Here is a 19,264-nt window from a genome sequence, read left to right on the forward strand (position 1 = left end):
AAATTCAGTCAAATTTGCAAAATGCTAAGTCATTTGTAAGTCATAAAAAACAGCAATCTATATGCAATATAACTTCATTACATGCTCAGAGCCTGAATTATTTAGCCAAATGTATGATAAGTGTTATAGTTATCTCCAATGGCCTGCTATCCAAAAGCACACTGTACCCCGACAACAGGCGACTAAAAAAGTACCTGTAGGCCTTGTACATTTTTAGAAACATGTCACTGAGCTATTGTAGCAAAACCTGTGTCTTTACACTGAGCTGGAGAGAGCTGGTGGCAAAAGTACGTACTGCACGGCAGCAAATAAAGAGCTGAGGCAGTGGAGCTGACAGAACATGGTCAGGGATTATTTCACACTTCTGGTCCCTGTGTACCACTAGTGGGATGCTGAGTAATTTGCAGCTTTACTGGAGCAGATGAGCCGACGGTAATAGGCTGTTGCGGGTCCGTGTGGACAGAGGTGACTGTGTTTCTATTGTTGGAACATCTAGAGGGTGTTAAAACACGTCTCCCAGCAAAAAATGGAAAGATATCACACAATTTGTAGCTGTGATTCCTTGAAAATGTGTTTTCTGGGACAGGACCTCCAGTTTAATAATATGCCTTGTAGATCAAAAGCAGCATCCATTCATTATTTCTTCTCAACTTGCAAGGGATTTGATGACGTCTATCAATTGTGAGCTCAAAATAATATAGTGTTGAGGTCAAAATAACATAATCTGTATTCTAATATGAATTGCAGATATACCATTTTAGCAGACTACACAACAACAATAAAGCCACTGATGGATCACAATGATGCATGACGGTGTTGACTTTTCAGATTTCTCCAATATCCGTAACACACATAGAGTTTTGAAAAAGGGCATTTCTCTGATGCAAATTAGATGAGCAAACAATATAAAAATAAAACAAAATCAATACTACTAAATACCAGATCAGATAGCATGTAAACAGTACATTTTCCTAAAGTGACACTGTCCAACAGTTTAAATCAATTCAAACTTCATCAAAGTAAAATGACTTGAAACAAAATTATCCAAAAAATGACTAATAATATCTGAACTAACAAAAAAGCATGAAAATAAAATAAAATAAAATAGTAATATAAAATGCTTTTTGCTAATATATTGCATACATGCATATATGGTATCGTTAATATAATAATGTTTTAAGATAAACATACTATCAATAGAAAATATATATTATATAAACAACATAAATATAATAATATTAAATAACTATATATATATATATATATATATATATATATATATAGTTATAACTGTAATATATTTCATTATAATTAAATGTATGCAAAAATATTCCAATAAACATTATTTGTTGATAGCATAAGTTTACATGTGCAGTATATAGTTAATATAACAGTTTTAAGATAAACATACTATCAGCATAAATAATATATATTATATAAAGAACATAAGATATAAAAATATTAAGTAAAAAGTAAAAAAGTATATTTTGTTATAATGTATATTTATTATAAAGTAATTTTATAATTAAATGTATGCAAAAATATTTAAAAAATGTTAATAGCATAAGGTTGCATGTATAGTATATAGTTATAATTTAGTGTTTTAAAAAAAAGATTAAATAAAAACTGTAAAAAATTATATTTTGTTATAACTGTAGCATAATGTTTTATTATAAGTAAATGTATGCAAAATATTTAAAAAATCATCATAAAAGGTCGCATGTGCATTATAGTTAATAGAATAGTGCTTTAAGATAAACACTATCAGTAGAAATAATATATATATTTATTATATATTTATTTAATTAACAAATATAAAAATATTAAATAAAAAATATAAAAAATATATATTTTGTTATAACTGTAATATAATTTTATTATAATTAAATTTATGTAAAATTATGTACAAATCATTTTTTGCTAACATAAGGTTGCACGTGCAGTATATGGTCAATATAATAGTGTTTTAAGATAAACATACTATCAATAAAAATAATATAAAGAACAACAAATATAAAAATATTAAATTAAAGACTTTAAAAATGATATTTTGTTTTAACTTTAATATAATATTTTATTATTATTAAATGTATACAAAAATATTTAAAAAATTATTATTTGTTGATAACATAAGGTCGCATTTGCAATATACAGTTAATATATTAGTGCTTTAAGATAAACATACTATCAGTAGAAATAATATATATTAAAGAACATAAAATATAAAAATATTAATTAAAAACTACAAAAAAGTTACCTTTTGTTATAACTGTAATATAATATTGTATTATAATTAAATGTGTTTATTAAATATTTACAAACATTTTTGTAATATAATATTTTATTATTATTGAATGTATACAAAAATATTTAAAAATCATTATTTGCTGATAGCATAAGGTTGCATGTGCAATATATAGTAAATATAATGTATTTTATATAAACATATTATCAATAGAAATATATCATATAAAGAACATAAAATAAAAAAAATATTAAATAAAAACAAAAAAATTATAACTAAATGTATGTGCATTTTAATGCATACTAACGTTTCAGTCTCATGAAAATACATAGCCTTGAATATGAATGTGATTAACCAGATCACTGCTTGAAAAAAAGTTCTGCTTGAAACTCTCTCTTACAGAGTAATCCCTATAGCTTTTGTGAGTTATAAAACAGATCTAAATTGAATTTAGTTTTTCTCTAATTGAAATAGAACATCTATTCAAGTGGCCAAACTAACATGAAAACTGACTGCTAATAAATCATAAAAACAGTGGCAGCTGGGCATTTCCACACAAGCGCTAAATATGTTTTTCATAACAGTCCAGCTATTTCTGTTCGGAAACAACACGAAAACACTGTTATTTATAACAGTCCACTAGGATATAACACTTGCGTGGCGACTGCGAGGCAGTTTTATACGGGATACGCCACTATTGCTATTGAGCTAAAGCAACAAAGCAAACTGACAGGCCTTGTGCGTTTCCATGGATACTGGGTATTGAGGAGGGAATGGGAGGAGGGAAGGGGGGGTTCGGTCGAGTGAGACGTATGAAAATATGAGTATTTGACGCTTCTGTTACTTATGTCTGCTCACCTCCGTCGGACCTTTAACCTGGTTGTCTAAGAAATATTAGAAGTGTCTAAAATCTTGGGGGTTTATAAGGTGCTGTGGCTGAGTGGACTAGACGGGATACACACTACAGGCTGATTAGCATGCTGTATGTGTACTAGGGCCTTGCTGGAGACGGTGAGCATGCTCAGTGCAGCCTGAATGACGATTCTGCTGCTGTTATTGCAAACAGTGCACTGCTTAAAAGACACCAAAGCAATATAAAGCAGCTGATTTTTCTAAACAACTAAAAGCTTCAGTTGTTTATTATATGAGATGACTGCCGTTTTAAAATGTTAATCAGCTAATGCTTATGTTTAAACTAAATGACAAAGCTGACAAGGCTACAATCACAGTATGATCAGATCTACCAGAATTCAACAAACAACAAAAAACATGTGATAACATGAGTGTTAAAATAGCCATTTGATCTTAAGGCACTACAGCACATTGTGCACAAGTGCAAAATAAAATAAAATAATAAAATAAAATAAAAAAGAGAGTTAAAACAAGCCCTGAATTAAAGCCATTTTGCAACGTCTGAGCTCTAAAAACACTCAGCCTGAAAATCTGTGAAAGAAAATAAAAATACTAAAATAAAATAAAATAAAATAAAAAGAGAGTTAAAACAAGCCCTGAATGAAGCTATTTTGCAACTTCTGAGCTCTAAAAACTCTCAGCCTGAAAAAAAATAAAATAAAAAAGTAAGTAAAATAAGTAAAATGGAAGTAAAATAAAATAAAATAAAAAATGTAAATTAAATTAAATTAAATATAATATAATATAAAACATAAAATAAAATAAAAAAAATAAAATAAAATAAAAAGACCCCGAATGAAAGCCATTTTGCAACTTCTGAGTTCTAAAAACTCTCAGCCTGAAAATCTGTGAAAGAAAAATAAATAAAATAAAATAAAATAATAAAACAAAATAAAATAAAAAGACAGTTAACACAAGCCCCAACTTCTGAGTTCTAAAACCTCTCAGCCTGAAAATCTGTGGAAGAATAATAAAATAAAATAAAATAAAATTAAATTAAATTAAATTATTAAAATAAAATAAAATAAAATAAAATAAAATAAAATAAAATAAAATAAAATCTTTACAATAATTGCACTTCCTCAACTTGCTGAACTATCCCAGGGAATCCTAAAGAGCAAAAAAGAACATAAGACACCTTGATTTTCTTACCTTGTTGGATGCCATCTCGCTGACCGAATGCCTGGTTTGTAGGGTCTCAAGCTGGTCGAGGCACCAGTCCAGCTCCTCCAGGGTCTCTGTGGCCAGTTTCTGGTAGGCCTCCTCTGGAGGAAGAGAAGGAGGCAAGGAGTCAGATCTGAGATGCTTTAGGGGTCTAGCTGAGGCTCCCAGCAGAGGGCCCAAACTGCTGTAGACCGCCATGTTGGGATATCCCGACAGAACGCATGGGTGATTCTTCATGCTGTGCTGAAGCCCTCCACAGTGAATGATGGGGCCCCAAATCGAGCCAAAAAACAAGGTTTCCGAAAACACCGTAATCCAAACGAGGCAACGTAACGTCCAGAAGCGGGGAACACTATATCCCTTAAGAAAACACACAAAGGGGCCACACAATCCAACACTCACACCGCTCACAAACAAAACGACAGTCAGTCGTACAGCGCTCGACCGCAGAATCTATAGTCCTACATGTCGAGGAGCCCGGAGTGAAGCCTCTCATCTCGGGACAGGGAGAATGTCATTGCTGTGGGCAGGCCCATCTCTGCGTGACAGATGCCGGTCTACATCCAAGAAGCCCAGTAGCGTGCGGTGGCCCCTAGGAGCGTGCGATCCGACCCATAACAAAGCGTACAGGCATAGTGTCATAACAATAACACACACACGTATACTCGCTCATACACGCACAAACGCAAAGCATACGGAGGGCTGACGCCAACAGATGAATGACTTGTCCCTGCTTCCAGTCCTTAAGCCGAGCTGCCGCAAAACACAACAAAGGTGCTCGCATCTGCCTGCCCCCTTTTCTCAGAGCGGTGGATGCCCTGCACGAGCACGGGGCAGCCGTGGAGCGTCGCTAGCCGAACGTGAGCCGAGCTTCCTCTTGAAACAGAAGCCTGAAGCCTGGCAGTGCCGCTGCATGCAGGAGAGAGAGGACGTCAGCTAAAACCTGACATGAACTTTACAGGATCCGGAGCGCAGAAGCTCCTTCACAGCTGACAGTCTGAGAAAGGTTAGAGGTGTGCAATGTGTTTTTTGTTCTTGGAGAGAATGAAAATAATTCAGCACTAAAATTGATGTTAAATCTGCAAACGTCTGTTGCATGTGCATTTTCGGCAAAGGTTAGGATGACCATATGAGGGCATAAAAATAAGCTAGATGCAATAACAAAAGACTTAAAAACAGACGTCAGTGCTGCTATGCTAGACATGTTGTTTACTGGAAGCAAGTATGAAAACAAAGCATGACAGAATGCATGTGCCACATGTACACTCCTTTAACAAAGCATACATTATCTCATTCAGTGGCTGTCTGTGCGTCTCTCTCTCTTTCTGCATGTGTGGTGAAGTACACAGGGCTGGGGTGCCACTTTCTCTGAAAGAGACTGCACTGACGTCAATGACATTCTTCTCGTGCTTAGCGCGACATCATACACCAGCCCATGAGAGGGCACTGGCTCCATAGACAGGAGGGCTGTGGTGAAAAGCTGGACTGGATTCCTCTAATCTGGGTCACAGGCTCTTGGTATCCTGTCAGCAAGGAAATCCTCATCAAAACATTTGAGGATTTGTGCGGATAACTTAAAAAGGTACAGATAAAAAAAAAAAAAAAAAAAACGTGCAGGGAAAGTCTCTTCCAATCCTCTCTGATTGCATTTTTATTCTCCAATTGTGAGCAGAATTTGTGTAAATTGCAACTTGAATTGAAATTTGCATGTTCACATGCATTTTCTGGGGGTGCGGTTTTCAAACAGCCATAATAGGGTGTCTGTAGAAAATTTCAAAGTACAAAAAAAGTCTGAAAATAAAAAAGAGGCTTTAATATTATTAGAAGTTGTGCCTTTCCCTTTTTGGCTATATTAAATGCCTACCTTGTGCACCTGTAACTGGCAACATGTAATATTTGTCATCTGTTTATTTATTTTTACATTTTATTTATTTTTTTGTTACTTATGTATTGGTAAATTATGTCTATTTTATTTCACTTGTTACTTATCTATTTATTTATTTATTTTATAGTTTTTCTGTCCACTTGAGTTAACATGAGTGAGAAGATTGCCGAAGGGATTAATAACGGACAATATATTATTGTTCACCTTGTTATCATTATTTCAGTCTGTGTTGTCACACAAAATACCAATATCAAAAATTAAAACGAAAACTGAAAATATTAAAAATGTAAGTTTATTTAAAATGTTAACAAATACTACTGTATATTAATATATAAATTAGACTAATATCTGGTTAAAGATGTTTACTAATTCGTTTGAATTAATAATATTTTCTGGACAATATTTTAAGAATTTCTTTTGTATTCAACACAATGACAACATAAATGCCAAAAATTTAAAAATTTAAATGAAAATTAGAAGTGGTGCCTCGGCAACTAAATGTTTTATTTAAAGTACAAAAATTACTAAAAAAAAAAAAACCTGAAACATAAATTAATTAAAACTACACAGAAATATAAATAAGTAATATAAAACTAGTAAAAATGACAAAAACCCATCAAGAATTAAAATGATAACTGTAAATAACTAAAAATAAAGGTTAATCAAAAATTTTAACAAACACTATTTTATTATATAAAGTAGATTAACATGTATGGTTAAAGGTGCTATATAAATACATTTAAATAATTAATAACTCATTTGAATTAATAATATTTTTCTGGATAATATTTTAAGAAATTATTTTGTATTCAACACATTGACAACATAAATGCCAATTATTTAAGAATTTAAATGAAAATTAGAACTGTTCTATTTTAAGTACTAAAATTACCAAAACAAAAACTGAAATATAAATTTATTAAAGCTATATAGATATATGTTAAAATAATCCAATCTAAAACAAAAATGACAAAATCACATCAAAAATTTTAATCAAAATTGAAAATATAAAAATAAAAATGCTAATAATATTTTCTGGATAATATTTTATATTGGATATTAATATTTTATTTTAATATGCAATATTATTTGAAAAATGTTAACAAATACTAAAATTAGAAGTGGTGCCTCAGCAACTAACTGTTCTATTTAAAGTACTAAAATTACCAAAACTAAAACTGAAATATAAATTAATTAAATTAATAAATTAATAAATTAAGCATATCAAAAATTTAAATCAAAATTGAAAATATAAAAATAAAAATGTTAACAAATACTATGTTGGTATATAAATTAGCCCAATATGTATGGTTAATGGAGCTATATAAATACATATAAATTATTATTATTTTCTGGATAATATGAATTTCTTTTGCATTTAACACAATGACAACATAAATGCCATTTTTTAACAACATGACACTTTTCTTACACTTTAAATATAAATATTTTAGGAGGCTTATTATTCGCAATTTGCTTATATTTGGGTCCGTAACATCAAAACGTTTGGAAACCCCTATTCCTGAGGTGTTCTGGGATGCTACAGTAGATGGTTCCTTACTGGCCAAAGTTAAAAAAAAAAAGCCCACTTCCCTATGGTATTCTGGTCTGTAAACATGGCTCAGATCCCTGCTTCAATGTAGGTCCATTAATCACTTGTTTTATTGTCTGTGCAAGTCTGATCACACTTCTTAACAAGCTGCATGATTTTAGGAATCATGTCATAGCAAGCCCCACTAATTAGTCATTTAGGTGCCACTTTTATCCACAGCGACTTCCAACACACTTATTAGAGAGGCATTCTCCCCCGAACAACATGAAGTGTCTTGCTTAAGGCCAGAATGGTGATAGTTTACAGATCACCCCTTTCAGGGATTTTGACCTTTGGGGTGACCAGGTCATATCTTTAGCCACAGGCGTTATCATCCCATTCTACAATAAGGTTTATGGACACTCAGGCAATCCACACTCAACACCCACCAGGTTCTCCTGACACTTTTAATGGTCACATGACATCTAAACTAAGCATGGGGAGTTAAACTGTATAATGTGTCCATCTGCTCACTGCCTCTAGTACAAATCAATATTATAAATCTATAACACTGGTGCTTTTTATCTCTGCAGCTGAACATTCTGCTCATGCTAAACATCCAGCAAGCAATCTGTACTACAGTTCTAGGTCAAACATCTGCATCTTAAAACAAGCTTTTAAACAGATTGCAAACAGTAGCTAATCGATACAATGAGCAGAGCCTTGTGATTATGGCAAAGCCACTGTCACATCCCAGGAAGCATGAGCAAATGATTAAAGTGAGTATAAAAGTATGTTCAGAACTTCACTTGTGCATAGAGGTTATTATGACAAATTATTTCATTTTTCTTATCGGCTTCAGAGTACGTGACATGCACACTGTGATATGTGATGTCTGGAGGTTGCTCTCATGCTGGTATAGACAAAACTGAAGGTGCCACACAAAGACAACATGATCCCTCATATCAGACAGTGCCTAACAGTAAATTAAAACAACCCTTATCCTAACACAAAACAAACTGAAAAGTTTAGAGAAAGTGCTCTTTGCAGTATACCATATATCTAATACAGTGTGATCTCAATGATAAAGATCTGTTGCACAAAAAAAAAATAAAAAGGTTTTGACAATTGAAATAAAATAAAATAAAATAAAATAAAATAAACATGAAAAAATTAAATGTAAATTAGAAGTGGTGCTTTGGCAACTAACTGTTTTATTTAAAGCATTAAAATTACTCAAACTAAAACTGAAAAATAAAACAAAACAAAACAAAACAAAAAATAAAATAAAATATAATTAAATTAAATTTGAAAAACCTAAACATATAACAATTTAAATGGAAATTAGAAGTGGTGCTTTGGCAACTAACTGTTTTATTTAAAGTACTAAAATTACTAAAACTAAAACTGAAAATAAAATAAAATAAAATAAAATAAAATAAAATAAAATAAAATAAAACAAAAAAAAAAACAAAACAAAACAAAACAAAACAAAACGAAGTAAAACAAAATAAAACAAAATAAAATAAAATAAAATAAGAAAAATCTAATTAGAAGTGGTGCTTTGGTAACTAATTGTTTTATTTAAAGTACTAAAATTACTAAAACTAAAACTGAAAAATAATAAAAAATAATAATAAAATACAATAAAATAAAATAAAAAAATAAAATAAAATAAACACGAAAAAAATTCAATGAAACATAATCTACAAACGTAATAAGTAATCTAAACCTAATAAAAATGACAAAAGCACATATCAAAAATGAAAGTAAAAACTGAAAATTAAAGTTAATCATGAAGTTAATTCAAAATACTATATTAGTATTTAAAAAATACTAAAACACACTGCTAATAATTTGTCATGTAATATTTAAAACACAGTTTAAAATATAGAAAGTAAAGGTACGACACCTGTGTAGGAGGTCTTTGTGATGGGAGGCGGGTTACACATGGGGGATCTCCTGGTTGAAAAAAAAGGAAACAAAGAATATGAATAATGAAAACAACAGTAACACAGATTGACTGCTGTTAGCCAACTTAAATCACACAAAGTATCATGATAAAATTGTATGCATGTGAATATTTTGAACTGGAAGCACTTACTTGTTATTGGGCCTTTCCTGTTGTACATTTGTTAAAGCAGCAAAATTATTCCGGACAGTCCTTAAACTCGCCAGAACCTGGGAAAAGATACATAAAATGAGTTAAGTGGTGTTTTATAATTTTTATAATGTTGTCAAACCACTTCTCAACTTCTAAACATATTTAATATTGCAATACCTGTGCAAAAGGTGTAACAATCATGTCATCACCGTGTCTGCAAAAAAAGGACAAAATACTAATTACAACAGCACAAGCTTTCTCCATTTCATTTATAGTTTCTCTTACTATTTACAGTATGAATAAAACATGCGAAGGGACATTTGCTCACATGTCACTGGCGATGGAGGAGTTTCTGGACATAGACTTTGGTGAGAGGTCATAGTCGCTGTCTGAGCGGTACAGGAAGGACTCTCTCCTCTGGCTGTGCACAAAGTTGGCCTGGAGGATGAGACCTGACCCCGGGCTAGCCATGGGATCCAGCGGACTACGTCCTGATGAGGTGCCATTGTCCACATCAAAGCTGGGGAGACAAAACAACAGAGCAGTTAGCGTTAATGTCAAATGAGAAAATCGGAGGACGTAGGACGTAAGTTGACAACTTCCAGTAATACGGGTATTTTGTTGACCAATTTTACCTTAGCAGCTGTTGCGATTTGCCATTTTTTCTGACCCATTTTTTTCTCCATTTTGGCAAAACGTCCACACTGAGACGTCATTTTTGTTGCCAAAAACAAAGCTTTTTGAAAATGCTCTCCAAAGTGAGAGCATTCTGTAGTGTAGACTGTGAAAACAGAGGTATTTGAAAATAATGATGAATGTTTAGTCATGTGACACATATTGTTCCAACAGATATCTGTGTTTATACTGGTGTTGTGCCTGTTATGTGCTACTTTCACACTTTTGCTAAAGATATGTTACTTTATACACTTTTCATATCACTTGCAAAGATGACAGGAAACCGACTCACAATTGCTGCCCTACGGTAAAACATGAGAGAAGTTGCATTTTAGATCGAACATATAAGCGTGAGTGCGACCTGAACACGCCAGTGAACAGTGAGATATTGTGCTAAAACAAAACTATCCTGCCCAAAGAATTTCACAAAATCTGTATCTGTGACCTTTTATGAGGTGTGGATGAGAAAGCACTTAAAAATGCTAGTGTGGACGGAGAGCATTTTGAAATGAAAACACTGTTTTCAAATGCATCTGGATCAGTGTAGATGTAGCCCAAATAAACATGTAATCAAATAATATAGACATGAAACAAGAAATAAACAGAAATACACATTAAAAAAGAAACATAAAACAAAAAGCAACAAAAACAAAACAAAAAATGAACGCAAAAACACACAAAAAACTAAATAGCAAATACTTTTGCATGTGCAAATACAAAAAAATTAACATAAAACAATAAAAATAAAACAAACCAATAAAAACAGACAAACAAAACAAATGAAAAACAGAAAAAACGATAAAAATAAAACAAACCAATAAACACAAACAAAAATAGAAAAATAGAACAAATAAAAACAAACACAAACAAAAAACAGAAATATAAAAAAAATAAAACAATAAAAACAAAACAAATACATAAAAACAAACACAGCTATACAAAATAAAATAAAACTTAAATTTGCTCCAAGTTAATGTAACAAACAAACATTACATTTAAATACAGTAGCAGTCAAAAGTTTTTGAACTGTAAGTCTCTTCTGCTCAACAAGCCTGTTTTCATTTGATCCAAAATACAGCAAAAGCAGTAATATTGTAAAAAAATTTTTACTATTTAAAATAACTGCTGGATATATTTTAAAATGTAATTTATTTCTGTGATCAAAGCTACATTTTCAACATCATTACTCCAGTTTTCACTGTCACATGATCCTTCAGAAATCATTCTAATATGCTGATTTGCTGTTTAAGAAACATTTTTATTATTATTATTATCAATATTTAAAACAGTTAAGTACATTTTTTTTCAGGATTCTTTGATGAATAGAAAGACCAGACCCAAAGATCAGCATTTATCTGAAATAAAAAGTTGTGTAACATTATACACTATACTATTCATATGCTTGGAGCCAGTATAACTTTTTTTTTTTTTTTGGAAAGAAATGATAAAAATTAATACTTTTATTTAGCAAGGATGCTTTAAATTGATCAAAAATGATAATAAAGACATTATTAATGTTAAAAAAGATTACTATTTCAGATAAATGCTGTTTTTCTGAACTTTCTATTTATGAAAGAAACTGGAAAAAAATACTACTCAGCTGTTTGTAACATAATAATAGTAATAATAAAAACTGAGCAGAAAATCAAAATATATTAGAATGATTTCCGAAGGATCATGTGACTGAAGTAATGATGCTTTGATATCACAGGAATAAATTACATTTCAATATATATTCAAATAGAAAACAGTTATTTTAAATAGTAAAAATATTTCAAAATTGTACTGTTTTGCTGTACTTTGGATCACATTAATGCAGGCTTGGTGAACAGAAGAGACTTTAAAAAACATAAAAAATCTTACAGTTCAAAAACTTTTGACTGGTAGTGTATATTGATTTAGGTCGCTCTAAGATGCAGCAACAACAAAATAATAAAACAAATAAATACATAAAAAATTATAACCACAATAAAAAAAATTAAAAAAAAAACTACTTCCCAGCAAAGTCTCAATTTAGAGGGCTTCGCCAGCCCAGCAGGAGCGCCGTCCTTAACCTTCATCTCCCTAGTCCTTAGATCCACCCACTTGTGCTTACAACAAGCTGACCCATAATCCCCGGGGAGCATTAATATAATTGCTGTACCCTGGGTATTTTCCTGACGCGGGCGGTGACGTGGCTGTACGTCTTATTCTCGCTTAGCCATCGTCACCAGCTCCATGCAGGCTCTCATCTGAGACGGGTAACGTGGTGCGGGTGGATAAATCCATATTAGTGGGTCAGTCTGCACCTTGGTGACTTCAGCAGTGAGCACTGTTTCGCACATAAAGAGCCAATGATTCACGACCCGCGTAATTCGGGGGATTGAGTTTTGTTTTGACTGAGGACAAATATGCCAGTAACAACTAAACTCACGACCTTTCCATTGTCTGCGCTCAGTGTACCACGGTGCAAAAACAACATTTGGAGTTTGCGTCCTGTACTTTTTCAACCCAACACTTAATGGCACTTTGTTTTTGTGTTTTATTGAGAACTGGCTTATTCACAGTTAAAACCTAGAGTTGGCAGCGAGTGGACCGGTAATGTGCTGCCCTCATCTCTCCTGAGTCATATCACAGGAATGCACCGGCTTACCGTCTCACACTTTCACTTCTAGACATGCATTATGAATGAGACGCTTCTCCGTTTACTGTAACCCACACAAAAGCGCTGGTGCTTACGCTACAAAGGGGAATATGGGCTCTTATAATGAACATAAATAAATCAGCATGGATTCGAAAACACTGTTTCCTTCGCATGAAAATGAAGACATCTCACCGATTCAAAAAGACGGGACAAAACATGTCCAGTGATTTTACTAGTTCTGAAAACAGCAACATTTCCAATTTTTGAAATTAAATCACAGATAATCACTAGAACCTTAAATATTTAATTCCTTTTTACATGCTCTTTGTTTTATGAAATGATGATATTATTACTCACTAACTCTAAAACCACCTGTGTTCAGACCACAAAATATTTTACAGAATAAAATATATTTAACATAACAAAACCTAGTTTGTTTATATCAAGTCAAATAAATAAATAAATGAATAATATTTATACTGTATTTATAATCATTTTGCACCTACAGTTGCAAAAAACTACAAAAAGTGTGTTTTTCACGTACACTATACAGTTCAAAATTTTGGGATTCTTTAAAACAGTAATATTGTGAAACATTACTAAAAATTCAAATAAAATGCTGAGTTGCTGCACAATGTTGAAAACAGTTGTTCTGCTTATTTTTTGTGTAAATATTAATATTTTATTAATATTTTTGTGTTTTATTCAAATAAAATGCTGAGTTAATATTTATTAATATTTTTGTGTTTCATTCAAATATTAATATTTTTGTGTGTGTTTTTTTATATTATCTTATGCTCACCAAGGCTGCATTTTATTATTAAAATACAGTAAAAACAATAATATTGTGAAATATTAATAAAAAAAAAATGCTGAGTTGTTGCACAAGAAACATTTCTTATCAATGTTGAAAACAACTGTCCTGTTTAATATTTTTGTGTAAATATTCATATTTTAATAATATTAATATTTTTGTGTGTGTTTTTTTATATTATCTTATGCTCACCAAGGCTGCATTTTATTATTAAAATACAGTAAAAACAATAATATTGTGAAATATTAATATTTTTGTGTGTGTTTTTTTATAAAAAAATGCATTTTATTATTAAAATGAGTTGTTGCACAAGAAACATTTCTTATCAACGTTGAAAATAATTGTTCTGTTTAATATTTTTGTGTAAATATTAATATTTTAGTAATATTAATATTTTTGTGTTTTTGAAAATATTCTCTTATGCTCACCAAGGCTGCATATGTTATTAAAATACAGCAAAAACAGTAATATTGTGAAATAATTCTAAAAATTAAAATAAAATGTTGAGTTGTTGCACAAGAAACATTTCTTTTCAATGTTGAAAATAATTGTTCTGTTTAATATTTTTGTGTAAATATTCATATTTTTGTGTTTTTGAAAATATTCTCGTATGCTCACCAAGGCTGCATATTTTATTAAAATACAGCAAAAACAGTAATACTGTGAAATATTACTAAATATTAAAATAAAATGCTGAGTTGTTGCACAAGAAACATTTCTTATGAATGTTGAAAACAATTGTTCCGCTTAATTTTTTTTGTTTAAATATTAATATTTTAGTAATATTAATATTTTTGTGTTTTTTAAAATATTCTCTTATGCTCACCAAGACTGCATATTTTTTTAAATGCAGTAAAAACAGTAATATTGTGAAATGTTACTAAAATAAAATAAAATGCTGAGTTGCTGCTCAAGAAACATTTCTTATCAATATAGAAAACAATTATTCTGCTTAATATTTAATGTAAATATTAATAGTTTAATAGTATTAACGTTTTTGTGTTTTTTATGTGTGTTTTGTGTTTGTTCAAAGAGTTCTTTGATGAATAGAAAGTTCATAAGAACGGCATTTATGCAAAACAGAAATCTTTTGTAATATTATAAACGTTTTTACTGTCTCTTTTGGTCACTTTAATGTGTCCTCGCTTAATAAAATGAATAATTTCTTTAAAAAACACCTCACTGACTCCAAACTTTTGATCAATAGCGTATGCATGTTCTATTAAAGTAAACCCTGAGTATTAAGACTTGGCTTAATGTAAATTATACATATAAAATACGTATTTTATCCTCCCAGTGGTGTATTCCGAATTGTGCTACGGTAAAAATAGCAACAGGTAGCAAAATTAGCTCAGTTAGTGCAGCCATTTCAAATCATCGAAATAATGGCGCCCCCCATAGTCCAAAACATGTATAAAACAATGTGGATTTTTTAAATAACGTAAATCTTTCATGGGTTTTCTACTACATATTTTAGTAAGATACATCATTTACATTAAATTAAGCCATACAAGTCTTAACACCTGGAATAACAATTATTATTCTCGCATATCTATATCTCAGTTCTTCTATTTTGAATATTGCTGTCCAAATTCCGCCATCAAAACGTTTTTTAATTTTCGATTCCTCACAGTAAGACCCGTTAAGGAAAAGAGCAGTCCATCAGTTTTCTTTGTCTAGTGTGCCTTCAGTTACAGAGGGGAAAATGCACCACTCCCATCCTCTCTCCTTCCTCCTCGTCTTCACTTTGCTAGTGCTCTAATTTCACTTTCCTGGTTCCCCTCTATCAAATAAACAGTATGCGAAGGTCTCCATCTGTTCCCTGTACAAAGATCACTTGCTGCTTAAACTACACTTAGCATAAGCGAGCACACACACCAACACATCTTATAGGTCCAACAACACAGCACTGTGTGTACTTTTGAGGGTAATTACCTTGAAGTGTTTCTGTTCCTGATATACAAACCCGCCGTAATTAATTTACAACACAACACAAACACAGAAAACCGTGGAACAAAGAAACCTGTTATATGGAGAAACACAACACATCTCTAGCAGCTTTAAATCAGCGTCAGATAAAACCTCTTCCTCTTTAATTTAACGAGAAACATCTCTGTTGCACTCATAACTGTCACAATATTTAAAAAAAAACATCCAGTTGTCGTGTTAACCACAGTTCAGTTAACCTGAGAGGTTCAGCAGACGTCTGAGTTTAATCACTAATTACCTTTTTGCTGGAATTGGACAGCTCGGTGGACGTCAAACAGCGCTGTGTGACGCAACACACATGATACATTAAACAGTCATTTCTAGATAATCATAATGACTTCCAGTTATTTTAAAGCATAATAGAGTGGGCTGGGTGAAATCTCTAGACACCACTGATATTATCAAAGCATGTAAGCGGAAATTACTTCCAAAACTTATCTGAACTTCTAGAGAATTTACTGTTCACCAGTTAACTTTGATCATGTAACATTTACAGAAGCATTTCTCTAAAATTACTTAAAAATTAAAGTTTTATCGTGATAGACACAGATTTAACTGCTGTGACATGCAACATGCCTTTATATTAAAATTAAATGAATAAAATTATCAATAGGCTATGATACAGTTCAAATGTGTGCATCTAACCTGCTAACCATGCAGCAGATTCGTTCTGAATAAATATCTTCCCAAATTGTCCCTCCCTAACATTTTCGTCTTTTTTATTAGTTGACGAAAATGTCAATACATTTTCGTCATAGTTTTTGTCATTCTAAACAAGTTTTTGTTTTGTTATCATCTCGTTTTTGTCAGAGAAAATATTTAGTTGACAGAAATTATTTGTCAACGAAATGAACACTGCTAAACGTATTACAAAAAGAAATATTATTTTAAAGTAATCAAATTTATTTGTAAAAATAACAAAAATTGTTTAAAAATATATAAATTATAATTCTGATAGATATAAAAATAGTGAATAATACATAATTTATTATCAAGACATCGGAAAAAAGTACTTTCTGATAGGGCTGGGTTTGATTACATTTCCGATATCAATTATTTTGAATATATATCAGGCACAGTACATGGCAAATTTTCCTCAAGTTACAAAAATCTCTCAACTAATGCTGCAAACGTTACATGAGTCTGTTGGGTACTACATTACTATAATATTGAAGGTTAAAATTAACGGGCTACTCCACCCCAAAATGAAAATTTTGTCATTAATCACTTACCTCCATGTCGTCCCAAACCCGTAAAAGCTTCGTTCGTCTTCGGAACACAATTTAAGACATTTTGGATGAAAACCAGGAGGATTTTGACTATCCCATTGACTGCCCTGGTGAAAAAAACAGCATATGCTGGTAGGTATGTTTTGATGCTGGAATGCTGGTTAGGTAGGTTTTGATGCTGGTTTAAGCTGGTCCTTTGCTGGTTTATGCTGGTCATGTTGCTGGTCAGGGACCAGCATGAACCAGCAAAGGACCAGCATAAACCAGAAAAGGACCAGCTTAAACCAGCATCAAAACCTATCTAACGTATCCGTATTTGTTTTCTTTGCGTACAAAAAGGATTCTTGTAGCTTCGTAAAATTATGGTTGAACCACTGATGGCAGAAGGACTATTTTGACGACGTCTTTTTATACTATTCTGGGCTTTGACAGCGGTATTCACCTGGCAGTCAATGGGACAGTTTCAAACCTCCCGGTTTTCATCCAAAATATCTTAAATTGTTTTCCGAAGACGAACAAAGCTTTTACAGTTTTGGAACGACATGGGGGTAAGTGATTAATGACAATATTTTCATTTGTTTGAATACTGCAATAAAATGAACAGAATTTGAAATCTGAGACTTCGTTTCATATCAAACATAACAAAGCACAAAGCTTATTGTAATTTATTTGATGGGACGTGCGCAACAATGTTCCGTTCATTGACTGAAAACAGGCTAGACTAATCAATTCTTGGATTAGTCTAAGAATCGATATAGTTTTATAAATATGAGAATTGATTAAAATCGAGAAATTGATATTTTTACCCAGCCCTACTTTCTGATTGTCAAATGGAACATGTCCTGTGGTTACACATCTGCGGTTACACTTCTCTGCACCTGTGTAAAGTGTTTTCATATATCCCTCAAAATTAGACCAGTTAAAAAAAAAAATAGTAAAAATAGCACAGCAAAGTTAGATTCATGGGTGTATGGACTTTGATTCTTCATGAGTTGCTTAGAAAAACAGTTCTCTTTCACTCTGGACAAGGAACTTCTAAGGATCAAAAGCAGAATTATTAAGAACAACACGTTTTAATGTCAACTTAAAGCCAAGATATATAAAAACCAAAGAGGTTTGCTATACAATCATCTAAAACAGTCACAATACAGGGTGTTAGTCGTCCACAAACTACAAGAATGGCTATAGTCGACATGCCAATGCATTTAATGGTACTTTAGCGAAAGGATTAAATATGTCTGTTCCTTAAAAATCAAAGGGATTATTACAGTACCCACAATCACTACTATGCTATCTATGGCATCAGATGTCCAACTGGCTAGCTATTTTGTTGTTGATGCCCTGCCCAATCCCTTTGGCCATGTAGTTTAAGCCACTTTAATTAAGACTGGCTGTTCCCCAATTGACTGTTTTTGGTACTAAACCGATCTTTCCAATTAGGATGGCAGTCAACACTAACAACACTCAGAGTTCACAAAGTTCTCAAAGGAACTTAAATTATACTTTGAGTACTGGTATTTATAATAAAAGAAAAATTACATGCTCAAGTCTTGTGAAATGTAAACCAGATGTAACACATAACTGTTACATAAGTGGAAAAAACAAACTAAATCTAAATACATACTGTACTCATGATTTCAAAAAGTTGATCGTTAATGAACCGGTACGTGACTGCCTGCCCTCCTAAGTTCTATTTAAAAGCATGTGGTCCAATACAGTACAAGAGAGGAACAAAAAGCACAGGAAATATGGAGTGTGACCCTGGGACACTCAAAAAGTGGAACCCGATGCTTTGAGACCCCATGCCAAGAAAATGTAGAAGACATTATGTTTTCTTCTGGTGATCACATGAGGCTGTTCCCAAAACACTGCAGTTTTTTTGTCAATCATGAGAGAGAACAGGAATATGCTCAAAATAGATAATATGCAGATAAAAATATGCAGGTAAAAATAGCAGTCAGGAATAAATCATGAATCAAATCAAGCTCTGTCAAAAGTACAAAAATAACTGTTGTTAAAATTACCATGCTGAAATGTAAGTAAAGGAAATGTGGAAAAGTGAATCAGTTCTGAAATTAAAATTCTCAGAACTA

At 31.8% G+C, this 19,264-nt stretch overlaps 1 protein-coding gene across 7 annotated transcripts in view; it reads right to left on the minus strand.

Moving 5' to 3' along the window:
• pde4d (phosphodiesterase 4D, cAMP-specific) overlaps positions 1-19,264 on the minus strand; it is a 160,113-nt gene that overhangs the window by 13,672 nt on the left and 127,177 nt on the right. For 6 of the 7 annotated variants that reach the window (XM_051116857.1, XM_051116856.1, XM_051116859.1 and 3 more), the window contains 5 exons: positions 10,170-10,361; positions 10,019-10,055; positions 9,842-9,918; positions 9,650-9,699; positions 4,310-4,422 (listed from right to left, as the gene is read on the minus strand). In XM_051116857.1, the coding sequence (XP_050972814.1) occupies positions 4,310-4,422; positions 9,650-9,699; positions 9,842-9,918; positions 10,019-10,055; positions 10,170-10,361 (469 nt within the window). Of the gene's footprint in view, positions 1-4,309; positions 4,423-9,649; positions 9,700-9,841; positions 9,919-10,018; positions 10,056-10,169; positions 10,362-10,476; positions 10,635-19,264 lie in introns of those variants that run through there. The other variant, XM_051116863.1, reaches the window with a different exon arrangement.

This window comes from Labeo rohita, chromosome 8 (assembly GCF_022985175.1).
Source record: "Labeo rohita strain BAU-BD-2019 chromosome 8, IGBB_LRoh.1.0, whole genome shotgun sequence".
Lineage (NCBI taxonomy): Eukaryota > Metazoa > Chordata > Actinopteri > Cypriniformes > Cyprinidae > Labeo > Labeo rohita.